This window comes from Ricinus communis, chromosome 6, assembly GCF_019578655.1.
Source record: "Ricinus communis isolate WT05 ecotype wild-type chromosome 6, ASM1957865v1, whole genome shotgun sequence".
Classification (NCBI taxonomy): Eukaryota; Viridiplantae; Streptophyta; class Magnoliopsida; order Malpighiales; family Euphorbiaceae; genus Ricinus; species Ricinus communis.
In genome coordinates this window covers 2,049,308-2,067,649 of record NC_063261.1, presented here as the reverse complement: position 1 = coordinate 2,067,649, position 18,342 = coordinate 2,049,308, and the positions used below count along the sequence as shown (strand labels likewise).

The 18,342-nt window shown below is 34.2% G+C and overlaps 1 protein-coding gene across 4 annotated transcripts; it reads right to left on the bottom strand.

Moving 5' to 3' along the window:
* Positions 1-1,851: 1,851 nt before the first annotated feature.
* Positions 1,852-17,093, bottom strand: LOC8262802 (proline-, glutamic acid- and leucine-rich protein 1). Of its 4 annotated transcripts, XM_048375635.1 has the most exons (14): positions 16,286-17,093; positions 15,263-15,379; positions 14,590-14,654; positions 14,368-14,473; positions 13,646-13,717; positions 11,829-11,888; positions 11,584-11,713; positions 11,314-11,498; positions 11,041-11,225; positions 8,078-8,205; positions 4,954-5,219; positions 4,845-4,865; positions 3,397-3,640; positions 1,852-2,732 (listed from the first exon to the last, which is right to left on the bottom strand). In XM_048375635.1, exons 1-14 carry the CDS (start codon positions 16,562-16,564, stop codon positions 1,978-1,980), a joined length of 2,613 nt encoding a protein of 870 aa, XP_048231592.1. In that variant the 5' UTR covers positions 16,565-17,093; the 3' UTR covers positions 1,852-1,977. The 4 variants fall into 4 exon arrangements, with proteins under 4 accessions (XP_048231592.1, XP_002521170.2, XP_048231593.1 ...); XM_002521124.4 differs by lacking the exon at positions 4,845-4,865 and having other exon boundaries at positions 16,286-17,084; XM_048375636.1 differs by lacking the exon at positions 14,590-14,654 and having other exon boundaries at positions 16,286-16,424.
* Positions 17,094-18,342: the final 1,249 nt, after the last annotated feature.

Below are 18,342 nucleotides of genomic sequence, written 5' to 3'. Positions count from 1 at the left end.
TTGAAAAAATCCACTAAAGCTGAATGTCGTGATTTATATAATTCTTTTATCAAATAATATGATTACAAAACTCATCTGAAAGTGTTAATAGGGAACCGTGAGTCTACTAAGCAAAAACCAAATGAGTCCTTCTATGATTTCTTGATCAGGGGGAGGAACTAGGCTGGGTTAATGAAGAACAAGCCTTTTTAAAAGGACCAAGTACGTATGGTGGTCCGAAATATTCTTCCGGGATGTGTTGAGAGGCTCTAGATGATGGATCCAAAGACCTTCATGGACTTCTATGATGACAGAGTCGAAGAGATAAAGAATGACAAAAGAAAGACCATGTGAACCAGTGGAAGGCCGAATTATCAAGGTGGAGGGAGCAGAACCCTGGATGTGAATGTTGTCCAACACCGAGGAAGTTTTCCAACTTCAAGCAGCCTCTCTCGAAGATTTCTTAAGAGGTTAGTGCAAAAGGGCTTCCTTCAACCAACCACTCCCAAGAATCCACCTAACCCTAATGCACTCGAATACAAACCTAACGCTTACTGTAAATTCCACCAAGCACCCGACCACCACGTAGACAACTGCATCCAGCTTAAGCACAAGATTCAAGACCTCAATGATGCTGAAAACTGACTAACCCAGACTAGCCCAACACTAAAAGAAATCCCTACCAAACTACAACAATACACCACCCTTGAACCAAGTGTCCATGATCACCCTTGATTTTAGTGAAATGTAGGTTATGGACTCTTTCTAAGACATATTCCAACCTGAGCTAGAGGCAAAGAGCCCACAAAAAACCGTCACCGAGCTGGGGACACTATTAATTATGGTGTTCCAACATCTAATAAGGACAGGAAACTCAAGCCTTTGTCATCAAAAAGTGGTCCTAACCCTCATAATGGCCAATATTCCTAGTATCACCAGGTTTTCGGCCATGTGACGGATCAGTGCAATCGTCTTAAGCACGAAATTTAGGACTTAATAGACTATGGGGAATAAAAATTGGAGCAACTTCCTCGATATGAATATGAAGACCTGCTGGGTAGCCCTCGAACAAATTTGATCTCAAAATCCATTATTCGAGGCCTCCTTCGACCGATATTCAGATTGAGGATATTATGCTGAGTGGTTGGGGATTAGATGACGATCAAGCGACTGGTAATTATTGCTTTCTAGAGGTATGGAAGGAAGGCAAGAAGAAATTGGTTATGGCTATAGACATCCGGTATAACTCCAAGGATAAGTATAAAGTCTAAGACAGTGGTACAAAGGACATACGGGCGGACAGGGACTCTGATAAAGAAGTTGAGCTAGTGGATAAGGGTAAGGAAACAAAAGTGCAAGAACTGAAACAGGTTGAGAAAGCACCGAAAGAAGTGGACAAGGGGTGATATAGAGTTTTCTAAATTATAATCTCCTCAATCCACCGATTTGGTGAGTTGACATTTGAAAGATTTTGAAAGTTTAAGAAAAAAAATTAAAAACTTACTTTCTAAATAGTAGTTCCTTTCCAAACAAAAATTGGAGGTTACAAAACTTTATAAAACCTTCAAAACTTTACATCTTTAATTATTTTTGTTACTGAAGAATTATTCCATTCATAGAGGTGTACGAACCGAGTAAATACACTTCATTGTTGGGGAAAAAAAACAAAAACAAAAACAAAAAGAAACGTACCATCACGCTTATAACACTTTTTTATTATTGATTTATTTCATTTCCAGTATATTTTCTATTCTTTTTAAATTATATATGCAAATTGCTTAAATCACAAATTATTCCAGGTGTTTTGCTAGTTGCATGTAATCATAAAAGAATTCGATGAAGTTGCAGGTTCCATACATATAACACATGAAATCATAAAGGAGGGCCTTGCATTAGATAACTTTTAACGTTTTTCGGATCCTTAACAAAACAGAGGCATGCATGTCTCTACCGCACTTCCTGTGACTTACATGATACATCAGAACAATTGCCCAGTTTCTAATCAGAATCTGGATCGGCGTCGACGATATCAGGTAAGGTATCTGTAGATGAGTCGTCATCTGATTCAAAAGCAGATGCTGCTGCACCTTTCAGAGTACTGGATGATGTGTAAGCATTTCCACCTGGAGGGACTGCTGCAGTTTCACCACCTTCGTCTGCCATCCCAATGTCCGCTGGTGTCGTTTCATTATCTTGAGATACTAAGAAACCAGTTCCATCAGTGACTCGGGAAATATTCTTGCCTTTAGAAAATGAAAGCCCCTGAAGCTGCATGTTGGATTCTTTAACTTCTTCTGTTCGAACTATCATCTCATCACCTAAGTTTCCAGTCTCTACATCTGCACTATCTGCAGCAGGCTCCAGCTCACTTTGCCTGGGACTTTTTGTAGCTGAAGGGCCTGCCAGAAAATTCTTTTCTGCCTGTTGAACTTTCAAGTTTTCAGAAGGCTTGTTACTGATTGTAATTTTATCTGGGGTATCAGTTTCTTTGTTACCATCTAGCCAGCTGTCACACAGATCATCATCTGAATCAGGAGATCCATGCCCTATACCTCGCATTCCACTTGAAATTGGGGTATTGTGCTTCTGCCCACCAGAGTACAGAGTCTCTGGGAATCCGTAGTTAATCTCATGAGAAGAGTTTGCAGAGGGTAAATCTGCCAGTGGAAGGGCCCGGGGATGTATAAGCACCTCCAAGGCTGAGAGAGCATAGGAACAGAACTCTGAAATTTCTGTTCCAGTTTCTTGCTTGCCTGCAGAACAGAATTCTATATGATTAATGCAAAAGATTACATATAAACCATAAACATAACAGTAACAGATTGACAATGAACTTGTAAGACTGCTTCATGTTCATTCTTTCTAAATTATTCTTTTCTTTTTTATATATTCTTTTGTTAACCACTATAATCACGGTCCTTTCCTTAAATCAGAAACAGTAACTGTCTGTTTATTACAGAAACAAGAGTTTGTCTGTAATCTCTTCTCAGAAAGAAAAAGACAAAAAAAAAGAGTTTGTCCATCTTCATTCTCAATTTCTCATTAAAAGCTATCCCTTTACTGGTCATAAGCATGCACACAGATGACGCTAGCCTAGGCTGAAGTTGAGAGTTTAATCAATCCACCCGTGTCTTTTTCAGAAGAAAATCATTTATGTAGCAACAAGTTAACAAGGGGCATATGGTCGTTGCCCTAAGCAAAGAACTCCTCAAGGTGCTCCTAACAGTTGTTGAAAGACCAACAGATAAGATAAAGCCAACTGCATGAAAAACTTATAGGGAAGCAGTTCCTTGCTTCCCTAATATTTTAATATGATTCAGTGCTCGACTATAATTTGTGCATTGAATATTTATCACCTCATGGACAAGAAACTGTACAAGAAAAGAAACTTCACAAATATTTTAGAAAAAAAATTACCTCTATGGAAAAGCTCGAGACTCTGGGCTAAGTGTGGAGGACGCACACGAGATGGTGAAAGGAGAGACGCCAAAAGAGCACGTAAAACTGCAAGTTGCAAATCTGCATATGTTGAAGCCACCCCATTGGGCAAAAAGGCTGTCCTTTCCTCACTACTCCATCCCCCTTTACAGGAATCTGCTGCTAATGTTATTAAGAGCTTCTCCACTTTTGACCGCCAGGACTCAGATTTCAAAGCACCACCCTGGCAAAAGTATATACTTAAAGTTCATACTGTATCAACAATAGAAACAAGTCAAAAGAAAAAGTATCTTTTGAAAATTATGCGGTATTAACCCATATCTAGAAGAGTGAACTGTAATATCAAAAAGTACATTAGATACAAGCAGGGGAAAATATAAGAGTCAAATGCAATAGACATGTAGCCTGCAAACTGAAAGTCATTCAGCAATTAGATAATGTTAAAAGCTGTTAATATCATTTATTAAGTCTAGAAAAATCAGCAATCATCTCGCTAGACAGGGAAAGTAACCATTTCATAGCCTCTTTTATAAGGCTGGTTTATTATATCTTCCAAAATGGAGGAAAAAAGGAATTGAAAAACAGAAGATATTAAAGGAATACCAATAAGCTAAATCAATAAAACAGCACCATAACTATTGAATAAAAAGCAACCAGACATCTTTGCTCTAAAGAGGCATCCCAGACAATTTCCAACATTTTGTCAAGTGTACAGAATTGCTATCAGGAAAGATATCTACTCATTATTTATAAATTTTCTACTGTTGAACAATAACAAATTTAGTTTTCTGAAACTCTAATCCAAGACTGTAATTTATGTGAGATACAGTTAAAACAGTGAGCAAAAAAGACATTTGAGATTCTAATACCAATTATTAGTCTCCCCAGTACAAAACCCATTCTTTTACTTAGAATGGACAAATATGTGATTTGCTTTGGGATTTTAAATACAGTTCCAATTTCAAATCAGTTCCACCCTGCCAATTTCCAGCGATGGGATCCCACATGCATACACATAGCAAGAGGGAAAAAAAAGGCATGAAAAGACTGTTCTCTTCCATTAGTACCTATGTTGATAGCAGAACTTCCAAGACAAATTAAACGATAGGCTTGACTAACTCTTTCTGTTTGCACAAGTTATAGGAACCCACACAAATGTGCTAAGCCAAATCAATTGAAAAAAATACCCTTTGAAAGCAACAGAAAATATCTTAACTTTCACAAACCTATCCTGAAATTTTAAATTTTCCTGAACAAATTTCCCAGAAGTAAAGCCAGAGTCTTTCTCTCCATTGTATAGTGTCAAGTTCATGTCCCAGCCAATGACAATTATAAACGATTTTAAGTCCAAGAGTTGCAGCCATTTAGAAAATTTTGAAAACTCTGACATTAGGCAAGCCACACATCCTTTATGGTGGTAAACCTACCGCAGTTAGAAGAACAAAAATCTGCAATAACACCAGCATATTTCTTTATAAAATGAAGAAAAAAAAAACAAAAGGAAAACAGCTCCATGGACATCCATAGAGTACGTACCACTGTTAGAAGAGTTCTTAATGCCTCAAGGGCAGCTATCTTCACAGAAATCGTACTTGCAGGGCAACTCTTGGGTGCTTCCATTTCCAAACTAAGTTGGTCATAGTTTTGCTCAGATGCCCCATGCTTCCTTTTTCTATTGCAAGGCTGGAGCAATGCGCCAAAAGAGGCCTTGGAATATGCACTAGAAAATATACAACCCACGCTAGGATCTAAGTCAAGAAGAGAATTGTTGACAACTTCCTGTGCAAGGTATATTGCTATTCCTGATCAGGATATAACTAAAAATTAGAAACATCATTGAAACACACTTTCATGAGACCAGGAACTAGAGATCAGAAATTTGAAACTAACTTAATGGAAAAGATAATAAAATGCATATTTATTTTCACGCACAGCTTATGAGAAGGAACAGAGAAACATATCAGTAATTCAACATGACACTCTTGAAAGGACTTACGACTTGAATATAAAAGAAACAGAGACATGTTTATGCACCTAGGACTAGGGGGAGGAGGATGAAAAGAGAACACAACTCGGTCAGACATCTCAAAGAAGGTTGAGAAAAGGATACTTAGTTACCTTAATAGCACGTGGGATCAATAAGTTGCCAACAAATTCTCTGTGCACTCTATAATATTCCATGACATGTTATATTCTAGCTAGTCATATAGCTAATGATCCCAATAAAGTTTGTATTTTACACAATTTTGCCTGGAAAATCTCACAGCAGCACTGGAAATCTAAGAAGATAATTTTTTCTAATAATTTTAGCATAATCAAACTTCAAATCAACTTTCTTATTTATGAAAAAATTGCAGTGGAAGTGGTAAAATACTCTACATGTTTAACGCATACATCTATGGAATTCATTCTTTTATCATTTTCACTTCCTTTAGCTAAAAAATTGAAATGTAATTTACAAAGATAAAACAAGGCCATGAATCAGGGAAGATAGACTAACCAGCAAACAATGATAAAAATTTTGTGAATTTATAAGTTTGCCCTATCCCCTCAAAATATTCAACCTAAAGCATCAAAGAAGGCAAAAAAGAGCCTGAAAAATTAGCCTTCTCAGAGAAAAGGCAACAAATGATACCAAGTTAGAAAGCAACACCAGTGTTCGTCCAGAGATTCAAAGCAAAAAGCCAACATCAGTAGTCATCCACAGCATTCAAAGCAAAATCCAATTTCACAAGGACAAGAAAAGGCTAGAAACAAACAGACAGAAAACCCATCAAGCCCCTCAATAGTAGTTTGAATCTCAACCATAGAAAAATCAACTGAAAATCATTCATTTTGGCCTGATGTACAAAAATACAAACATCTGAAGGAATTTGCAATTTATCCTAGTTTTTAGAATTTTATCCTACTCTTGTGAGTTTGGTAACAGTTTTGTGAAATTTAAAGAGAGAAAGAAATAACTTTGTGAAGTCTATGTAGCAATTACAGTAGACAAAAAATATAATGATTTTATTTGTTTCCGATGACAACACCACAAAATTATTATTTTAATCATAGTTGGCGCACCAAGGCGATAAGGTTTCTTGGTGCCTGAGGCGCAAGGCGCAAGGCGAGGGGCGCGCCTGACAGAAGTGAGGCGCAAAAGATAAAATAAAATAAAACTAGGACTCATAACACAACCCATGCATAAAATAAAAAACATAACCCACAACCAAAAAAAGAAATAAAAAGATCATGGCAATCATGTTCAAGAGGCATTTAACAAACAACAAAAAAGCATGTTCAAAGAGATGATAAAAGTAAAACATAGTCTTATAAATAACTAGAAGTCCTAGGATAATAGAAATCCTAAAGCATCTTTCATTACTAATCTATTATCCTAAAGCATCTTTTTGCCCTAATTTTCTTTCTTCCATTTTTAAAATTTTTTTTTTGGAAATAATTAGGTGCGGGTAAGCCTACATATTCTATATTATGTCTATAATGAAGCGCTGAGATCATTGTATGTCTTAAAAAGAAAAAGAAAACAAATAAAAGTCAAAATATTACAAAGGCTCGCCTTGCCTTAGGTCTGAGGCGCACAAACGCGCGAACCTTAGCAGAGTCGCCTGCCTTTCTTGGCTTGAGGCGCTAAGGCACTCTCGCCTCAGGTGCACCTTTGACAACTATGATTTTAGTGAAACATTCTTTAGAAAAAAAATTACAAAGATTCAAAATTGTTTTTGGTCTTTTTCACCTTTATTTTGAGCACTAACATTACATGTTCAACACTCATTTTAAAGGCAAATGGAGTCACCCTAATTATTAAATTTAACAACTAAAATGGGTGAATATTTAATAGTGAACTTATAACTATGAAGTTTTCAATCAATAATACTATATTGGTTAATATGCATTTTTGAATTATTATCAGCAATTAAGCACTACTAGTTTCATATTTCTTTTGTACCAGAATGGTTTCAACTTTTTCCTTGATAGCTTCCACCCAAAGAGCTACCACTCTAGAGGATATCAAGAAATACGATATTACTTGTCCAATACAAAGAGATGGACTTCAGGTTGGCCATGATACTACAATTATGAAAAGGCCAACCAGCAGCTATAAGTGTCTTCTTCATGGGCAGTTAATATAAAAATCTCAACCTGACACCTAAACTTTTTAACTTCAAGTCTTCAATATCCATCATTGGGCTTCATTTACTGCATCTTCCAAGGAAATGATATAACACAATAAGTTCCATAATCGCTGGCATTAGAGCCCTGCGAAGATGATGCTATTGCTAAGCGACTGGATTATTCTTATCAGCATTATCCCAAGACTAGAAGAAGAAGAAGCGATTATGAGTAGATAATTTCAATGTTTCATATTCTTAAAAGATATGTTTTTCATAGGTCAATTGTCAGGGTTAATTTTCTGTATCTTTTCAGCAAGGGTCGGATTCTCATAATCATTTAATTTTAAGACTATTAAATTCCAACCTCACCCATACTTCAATTCTCAATGGACTACCAAACAATATCTGATCACTACAACTAAGAAAATAGAAAAGAACCGATATGTTAAATATGTCTATAGATATAGAATAGGGGAAAAGAGCAGTAAAAAGAAAGATCTTTTAATGCATAAAAGAGACAGGTACTTCCAAAGTTCTCTACATACCAACACCCATCGATGTCAGCAACACCTTTGTGATTGAGTAGGTTTTTATCCTTAACTCTGATAATTGGCATCTCCTAAAATACTCTTTAACAAGCCGCACGATATATGCAGCATGTGGCAACAGTTGACTGCAAAGGGAAACAAGATAATCGGAAAATAGTAAGCAGCTAAGTTCTCTGAGGAAATTAAAAGAAATATGAAGTTGAAAATGATTAATAGCAGAGATTAATAGAAGAAAAGGACAATTAGAAGACTATTTTCAGTATTGACAAATTCAAAAGGATTAAACAGCGACATCCTATCCATAGAACACATAAATCCAACCACACTTAACAAGAGAAGATATCACAAATTCAAGCTCCCCAAGATATCATACTCTTCATACATGAAGCTGATAAATGCTCATGAACAAACATTACATGCTTATTACATTGACCTAGATATAGCTTACATTTTTCTTTTTTTCTCGAACAAAACAACATGAAATATATGCAGAATATCGATCCATAAAAAAGCGCTGAAGAGTTTGTAATCAGCAAAGACATTATTGAAATATACAATGAAAAAGAACTAGCAATATTAATTGATTAAACACTTCCAGCAAATATCATCATCTTCACAGGTCTGTTAATTCTAGGTTAGGCTGTTCAACATGTACTTATAGTTTTCATAAATATCCATGCAATGTTTCAAAAGTCAATGGACGTGAATGGCAATTAAGTTCAATCAGAGGCATGAACCTCATAATTATCATTTTCAAAACAAGCATGCAAGGCTGATTAAATTTAAAAATGAGAAAAAACGAGTCGTGCATAATTTAAAATATATATATATATATATATATATATATAGTATTTCTCATCTCTCTCTCTCATCTTCATTAGGGTTGTTAACCCAAAAGAAGAAAAGAAGAAAAAAAGAAATTCATGAACTTTAGACAGTTTTTCAATTTCATCTTAAACTTTTGACATGTATAAATGTTTTGATCGATATACCAGTGGTGTTAGATTGAGATTCTCTTGTGATAATGCTTTCTGAAGATTTCCATGCTTCTTGAAAATCTAGTTGTGATTGTATAAAAATGCTCTGCTTTGGGATAAATATTGATGGTGGTTCTATAATACAAACAATTTTCATACTTTTTTTCCTACAAATTAATGCAGAAAACCCACCATAAAAATTCACATCCCTTTTCTGTTTTTTCTTCTATTAGGTGTTAATAGCTCCATATGTCCTGAACTTGGGAAAGAATTTCAATCTTATCCATCAACTACATAATTGATAGAAACTTTATGTAGGTATAAGAATCAAACAGTAAGATACATAAAGCATCAATATGGATAAGGACATGGATACAAGTGAGGGTATGGGAAACGGCATTTCATAAAAAAGTGAAACACAGATTCGACAGGGACACAGCGATTTCTTTTTCTTATACACACACAAACATTCATAAAAATCAAATTACAACTTTTGAAACATTTTCAAGCTCTTCATCTCCACCCGCTTCACCGTCAAACAACAATAATTCAAATTTTGGTTCACCAAGTGATAGATTGGCAATCTCAAGAATACTTACACCATCCAATGACTCAAATCACTCATCACCACTGATAACCCACATCTTTGTCACTCCCTGGTCATACAAAGAGAATTAGAGAGGCTAGGGTTTTCTTAATAACTTAGGGTGTGTTTACTTACAGAGAATTGTTCTCTGTTTTCATTTTCTAATTTTCATAGAAAATGAAAACTTTTCAGTTTCACAGAAAATTTGTAAAATGTGTTCATTCGTTATTATGAAAAACTGTTTATCTTTTGAAAACAGAAAAAAGTGTTTATTTATTATTATGTGAAGTTTATTCATTTCCAATAGCAGAAAAAAAAATTAATTATTATTCATAAACATATAAAATATATTCAGTTTAAATAATAAATATTAATTTTTAAATTGTCAAACTTGCCAACAAAAATTATAGTCTCTTGTGGAAGATGTCCCTTCTAGTATTCATCCTTTCGTGTTGCAAGATGTACTTTCAATTTCCAGTTAATGCAATTCATTAAAAAAAAAAAAGTTGTTTTCAAGGCAGGTTTTCAAGTGAAAACAAGGAGGTTTGTATTTTCTTTAAATAAACAGAATTTTGTAATTAAAATTCTGAAAATAGTGAAAATAGCTTTTAAGTCAGATTTTTATGGAAGAGTGCAAAGTAAACACAAAATTCTATTTTTTTTGTTTTCATTTAAAAAACTCCTAGAAAATTGGAGTGATATCCCCAAATAAATTTTTTAGAGTTATTTTATAAAAGAACCTATATTTCTCAAATTTGCCCCAAAATTTTAAAATTACAAATCCCTATGCCGTCCACATGTCCTACACATGTCCCCTTCTTATAACAAGGAAAAAGAAGGGGGCACAGATTCAGGTGTGTCCCATACATTTTCCAATGCATCCCATAGTATGGAACACACAAACCTCAACCACCGGAAGTGCTGCTGCTTCATAGAGTAAGATTTGTGCCTTGAGATGGGGTAAAATGGATGCACAAACTGAAGATGATTTCAACTATCAACTAAGGTCCACTAGGAGCACTCTTAATCCCTTCAAATCTCTCTCTCAACCAAAACAACAACGGACTTTTAAAGGGTTAGCTTACATAGTTGTGATCCTACATCTAGACCCAATTGCTACCAATTACCAAATTAGGGATATAGATTGACAAAACTACAGTTAAAGTTCAGGACTAATTGAACCATTCACCCTTTAATTACTATGTGGATTATACCGACATTACGCTACCCAAGCCTAAAAAGCAAAGAATCAAGTCAATTCCATCCCTTTCCTTCTAACTTCCTAAACCCATAAGTTTTAATTTTCCTAAACCCTTCTAGTAACTAAAGTAGACAGGTTTTCAAAATCTACAACACACTTCCTCTAAAAAAAATGATGCCAAGTGCACTAACTTTACCTGCGCATGCCCTTTATGACTGAAGTAAGAAGATCCAAGATAGATGAATGCAGAACTGGAAGTTCAGAACAAATGAACTCTTGTTCTGTCGCAATCACAAAGTTTGATGAGGCACGTGGCACTGAACCATCAACCATCAGCACTCGCTCAATAATGGCCAATAATGAGCGAACAGGGACTGTCACCTGTTAACCATTCATATGACAATTTTCAATATCATATAGTACTTTCTATCACGTCTAGAAGAGCAAAAAATTAGACATACTGCACTACCTGGACAGGATATGAAGTTGTAAGCATAGTACAACAGCTAAGCATCAAAGTAGAGACACTTGATAGCTTAGATCTCTTTCTCGCTTTATCCGATGTCTCTTCTAACAAATTTTGACTCCATATGGCAATCGGTGTAGCCTCTCCTGGTGGAACCAGTAATCTAACAGCTTCATCCCATTTAGTTTCTGAAAGACATGGAAATAGATTTGCTACTTACCTACCATACTCAAGACATGCACTAGCTAAAAAAGGAAGGCATTTAAGACATACCTTCTTCAAGACCATGGAAGATTTCAGTCAGGTAACCATTTACCAATAATAGAATCTTCCGCATCATTGCAAGCCAGCTATCCTCATCTCCTCTTGATTTAGGAAGTATTGCTAGACAATAAGCAAGTTTCTGAATGTTGAAAGTCAAGCATTATACTTTCCAGACTAAGTTCATATCTACACTGTACTCTGTTTTCCTAGTCATGGTCCAGTGTTTATCAGAGCAAACAGAAAAGACATGTTACCTTAAGCACAGTGACACTGCATTTTCCTGACAAAATTTTTGAGGCAATAACAGCTTCAACCTGCAAAGAGTAATGACATTGTTGTCTTTAATGCATTGCTAACCATATTTGTAACTAGTGTCCAGTGATAAGAGGAAAGCGACTAGGAGTGTTACATATTAAAGCCACAGTGAAACCAAAGATATCGATACTTTCTCTTTACCACAACTAAATCAATAAAAAATATGCAGAGTAAAATGCTCTTATCACTATGACATGTGTAACAGCAACGGAATCTCAAATGTAGGTTAGCATAAACGCAATATAGTTACGCTATAGCTTGAGAGTACATGCTAAAATTTATAAAATATCAATCACTGCAAAATAAAATAAATTTGTAGGCATAAAATTGATATAAGTTACTATTCTAGACCTCTTTATTATTCAATTGGCTACCTTAGAGTTTAGTTTTATATAATAGGCGTCACATATATGGTAATGATATCACCACAGATGTAAGATATTTATCGGTAAGAACATTGAATATTGAACCCAAATATCGAAGCCAAATTTTTCACAACTAAGGATGGATCTGAATTGCAAGTCATCACTTTCTTAGGTGGCACTTTGCAAAACTAAAAATTAAGTACTAAAAAATTAAGTGCTGAAAAAAAATCATATTGAATTTTTTACAATCAATTTGTTTCATAACTGAACTACAAGGAATCATTAAAGTTCTTGACTAGACATATTTAACTTTATGATATTGATTTTTAATAATTATCCATAAATATTTATTTAAAATTACGTAAAACAAAAATATTTAGAAACAACAATCATATAATGAAAATAATTGTCCTCATAAATATATAAACACAAGAGCATAACAGTTAACAAAATTTTAATGATATACTAATGGCATATAAGCTAAATATAGAATTTTGAAAATTTGTTAGTATTAAGGGCATAAAAATCACTAAAATATTGAAAAATCAATAACTTAGCATTTTAAGTAGAGATTTAAATCGACTATTTTGCCTTACTATTTTAAGTGGTTTTTGACTTAATTGAGACTTTTAAGTTGGACCAGTATTATGCTACCAAACCATCTTAGAATTAATAAGGCTGAAAATCTTAATTTAAAATGATAAGTAGGGTTATCAAACACCTCCTTAGTAGTATGGGAAGCTCATACTGCCCATATATAGTGTTTTGATTTGAGATTTTAATATCACGTATTAAGCACCAATATAAATGATGATATCACATTTTTCTTATACACTTGGTAAAACTGAAGAATAATTTTATCCAAATTGTTAAGTTTTATATTTTAGGATGATGATCCCAATTGCCAGTCATTAGAAAGAATGGAATATAAAAGTAAGCAGCGCGCAGGTCATATATCCACAGTAACCACCAAGTTCCCAACATGTGCTTCCATATAATCATTTTCCTCACCTGAGGACTAGTCTAATTTGGAAGATATAGACATTCATATACACGCATAAAAGGCAGAAAACCAATTCATAAATTGGCTAAAGTAATAGAACTCCATTATTTAACTATCATCCCTCTTCATGTCCTTTAAAGAATACTGGCACAAGCATAACTGCATAAACACATGCACAGTGAGATATGTTCTGTACGTGTATGACAGGTGAATGTGCTAATTTGCTTTCTTATCTACATAAACTAGAATTTGTAGGATGATTTAAACTTGACCAGATGAAATTTGCAAATACTAAAATGCATGGAACCAGAAGTGTTCATGTGGATTCACATGCACAAAAACAAAATGCTGAATTGAAATATCAAAGTAAACAGTTATGACAACATACACTGTCATAATGGCGAGGAACAGAAGCCGGAAAGCAACTTATAAGAGTGCATAACAGGTGAATTGCTCCTTCCTGCACACCTCACAACATTCCAATCACAAAAGCTTAGGACAGAGGAAGACCATACAACAAATGAAAGAGAGCATCAGTGACAAAAAGTGATAATATGTTCAATAAATCGTAGAGGAGCCTACTACCTAGGGTCATAGAATGTAATCTGTATGCAGAACAGATTCCCGATATATACCAAGCTCATGGAATGAGAGATTTTACCAAGTCTAAAACATGACTAAGAATGTGTTTTTTCCATGTGTAGGGGTGTCTACTGATGACATTAACTGAAGTAAGTCGCTCTCTCGTTACTTGAATTAGGAGATAAAAGCAAGAGCATTAGCATTTAGTGCAACACTTTGTCCATGCATTTAGCCAATTCCTACAAAATACAGCTCTATTTTATCTTACAAATGAATGCTATTACAGTCTTAAGAATTATGCAACTGAGAAGGGGGTCATCAAACAATATTAACTGTGGAATGCTGCGCGGTTAGAAGACTTTCCCTGAATGACTTAAGAAAGATAAAATAGGGATAGAACAAGTTTCCAGGATATATTTTGAAATATAACTTGAAGAGGAAAGCAAAATGACAAAAACGAAAAATACTGAAAATGATTGAATGAACATAAAGTAAGATTCAGATTTGAACTAAAAAAAGTCTATTTACCCACACAGTTTCTGAACTATCGTCCTGCAATAGCTTCAGAATGGGTTGGATGAGTTTTCCAGCATGCGAAGTTCCATCCTTCTTTGCATTAGGAAATCCAGCTAACCTGTTGCAGCAAAGAGAGTAGCTTTACAAGTTATTGAATTGCAAAAACATACTTTCATGTGCTATAAAATTGAGCAAGGATATGCAACTCAAGTTCAGGCCTCGCAAAAATCTTACCTAACCAAAAGATCAGATAAAGAGGTACAAGAAGCCACCTTGACAAATTGAGAATCTACAGGTGACTGCTTAAAACACAAGGCATCACATTGTATGTGAAAATTTGGAACAAAAGAAGTTTACAAAGACGGGCACTAGTATTAATAACAAGTTTGAAAAATAGGACAAAAAGAATAAGGTGAATCCACAATTTATTCAAAAGGAGAAGTCTATGAGAACTGTATAGTGTTTGGTGTATGGCTACTTAAGCAAAATGGCAAAAAGAATCTAGAGAACACACTAAATATATGGAGGTGTTCGTTACTAAATATATGGAGGTGTTCGTTACTAAATATATGGAGGTGTTCGTTTCATAAAACCATCCTCAAAGATTGCTCACTATCCATAAGTTTGAGGACTTCTAAAAATATCAAAACACCGAAATATAAGTTAATAGAGTAGTGGGCACATACACTTCATTATTTAAATGAAAGTAGTTTACATAAATAGTTACATATTAATTCTACCATTTTGATAATTTGAATATAAGTCTTGCTTTCTAGAGATATCAACTTGCAGCTGAAGAGTATAGAATAAGTATATATATTTCCCAACAAAGCAACGCTTAATAAGTAATATCACTCAAAACTTCCAAAACTATAGTCAATACAAAATCAAAATCAGTTTCACATACCTGAATATGTAATAAAAGCTTGTCAAACCAAACAGCATATGAAGCCAAGAATCGATGAGAGCTACATTCTTGACAAGTAACCCCTAGCAAACAGATTCCTGCCCAACATTTATCTGGCTACAAGCAACAGAATTATAATCATTAGTTCCAATAACTGAAGACAGAAGCTGATTTCTGGAATATAAAATAAGTGAAATAAATATACCAGTCATTATTTACAGGCCTACATCTCATGTCAGTAATGAATATAGCATGTTCTGAAATCAATGCTCCAACGGTTACATATAGAGCCTAAATCCTATCCTTATTTCCAAGGATCCACAATAGAGCATGAAGTACTTGAGAGTGACTTCTTGGGCCTTAAATTTCCACAATTACATGGTTCACTCCAATTTCATTCCTTTGGACGTAGAGTATTATATGCCACTCTTTGTAACAATTGACAGGCTTGGTAGGAAGAAAATCATTTGCCAGAATTTCAATCAAATTATTTTTTTGCAAAATCACATAAATATTGCAATGGTTCATGTCTTTCTGTTTTTTCAAACTTGAGAATTCAGTTTTAGCAGCTTTAACTTTTCCAAATCATGAGAAAATGTCTAAACAAAATTTCAATTGAATAGAATTCGTAACGTTTTAGACTTTCTAGACATAAAAATCATGTCTTATCAATGCGTGGATTCATTTCTTTTGGAACGCCTTAATTTTTTTTATTTTTTTTTTCAAATTTTAGCAACTTTTTAGGCCTTCCAAAACATGAGAAATGACTAAGAAACAGAATTGAATTCTAGCAGAAGCTTTCCGAACACACTAGACTTAGCTCTCCTTATCCTTAAAATTAAGGAATTTCTTCGTATCTGTAGTTAGTCATATTGCATTTAACACATAGAATCAGTTCTGACCAACCAGTAAAAGAAGTAACAGAATCTCATCAATAAGCCACCAATTCAATCACATAATAATTATAATAACAATACCTAGAAACCCTAAAATTCAAGAATATGGATAGATGATTAGATATACCATAGAAGAGGAGTTGACGACCAATGAGACCACTCGATTTTGCCAATCATCAACGGCAGATTTCCACCGTTCGATTAACTTAGTTTCCATCGAAGCAGTGAAAGATTCAGATAAGAGATTGAAAGTTTGGACGGTGGAAACAATTCTTGATAGCTTTGATGCGTTACCAATTGGTTTTTTATTATTATCGTCTGGCACATCTTCTTTCAACATTGTAAGGAGCATTCGAGGCTTCAAGGCAACATCGTACATGTCCTTTGAGTTCTCTAACGCTGCCATTGAAGTAGGGAGGTAGAGCTCCAGGTGTGTGTGGGAGAAGCGAGGTGATGAAGAATGGGGTTTGCCAGTTAGGCTGTTAGGGTTTAGGGTTTTATTTTTATTTTTTTCTCTCTATTTTGGAAGCCGATTATGCACCTATTAGTGCTAAGTATTATTGCATAAATGGTATATCAACTTTTCGAAATTTGTTATTTGAGTGTCTCATCTTTACTTTTGTACAATCAAGTATATCAACTCTTTAATAGCCGTGACTTTCGATGCTTATGTCCAATTAACATTAACAGAGTGTGCACACTCTGCATAAAATAGATCCATTGTTGCTTAGTAATAATACCACATCATTTATTAATTCTTTTTTACAGTTGCATCACCAAAATGCCATTGGCTTCTTGTGTACAAATAAGATGCTTCTTGTATTTGAAAAAAAGAAAAAAAAATCAAACTCTAAACCTTAAAAAATATACACATAAGAAATAAGAAAAAAAATAAGTGAAGAAGAAAGAAGAATTTGGACAATGAAAGACAACATCAGCTGCTCATGTGATCAAGGCACATCATAAGGAATTTTGGACGAATATTAATCATGATAGGCTATTTTGGTCTTATGAAGATCCTTCTTGCAATAGAACATTTTACTGGGTTGAGGTTTAGTTTAATGCAAGCGGGAGGAAGATAATTACTAGGTTATTGAATAGAAAATCTAATTTAAAAAATGGAGGTAGAGAAGAGTAAGGGAAGAGTGAAGAAATTATAGTCTTTGGTGCTTGTGTTGGTTATTGTCATAATCTTGAGATAATCTAAGTTAAATAGTTGGAGTTAGTGTTTTAGGTAGATTTAATTTGTTGTTTTCTTGTAATACGTGATTACTCTTCAATTGTAACAAAAAAAAGAAGCTTTGCTTGTAATGGGTGTATTGTATATTACGATTAAACGAAAATGTTACTTTTTAGTAGTAATTTCAATATTTGTGTGTTTATTTAGGAATTGAGTGTGATGAATAATTATTAACATTTTGAGTGCAAAATAAGAGATGAAAATAAATTGTGACTACAAATCGCAAATTGTAGAAAGTGGTCTATGAGCAAAATACAAATTTCCAACAATAATAATACCTAAGCGAAATCTCAAGTGCAGGTGAAGCTAATACATACTAAATTAAAAGTGGATTCTCATTAATATTAAAAAGTAAATTCAAACTACCAACTAAATTAACTGTAGTGACTGCCTTTTGCTCAATAGTGCATTCCCTTTGTTGTTTTAATGAAGGACATGTTTTCTTATTATATCATGTCCGATAACAAACCTGACATGTTATTTTTTTTTCTATCTTAACATTTTATACCGTTGACTTTCTTTTTTTCTTCTATTTTTTGCAAGTCTTCTTAGCATTCTTTTATGAGAGGTGGTTGTGGTGGATCAATTTCTTTCATAGTCCAAAACTTCTTATTATTCATCCTTCCCATTATATATGCATAGGCTTATTTATACATATCCTTTCTATAAATATTATCCACAAAGTCTTCAAGATTTTCGTGTATATAGTAGATAACAGAAATTGCATGGTGACAGGAGATTCTTGTCAAATCCCAAACTCTATAAGGACAGATCCTATTTTTCAAATCCATAACATAGGTATCCTTCTTATACTCAACTTCAAATCCCTCATCATCATTCCACAACATACGACACTTTGTGGTTTTAACATAATTATCATAAAGTTTTTTCTAATTCTAGGACTAAAGTCACATAACCATCTACTACATTGGTCTTTATTATCT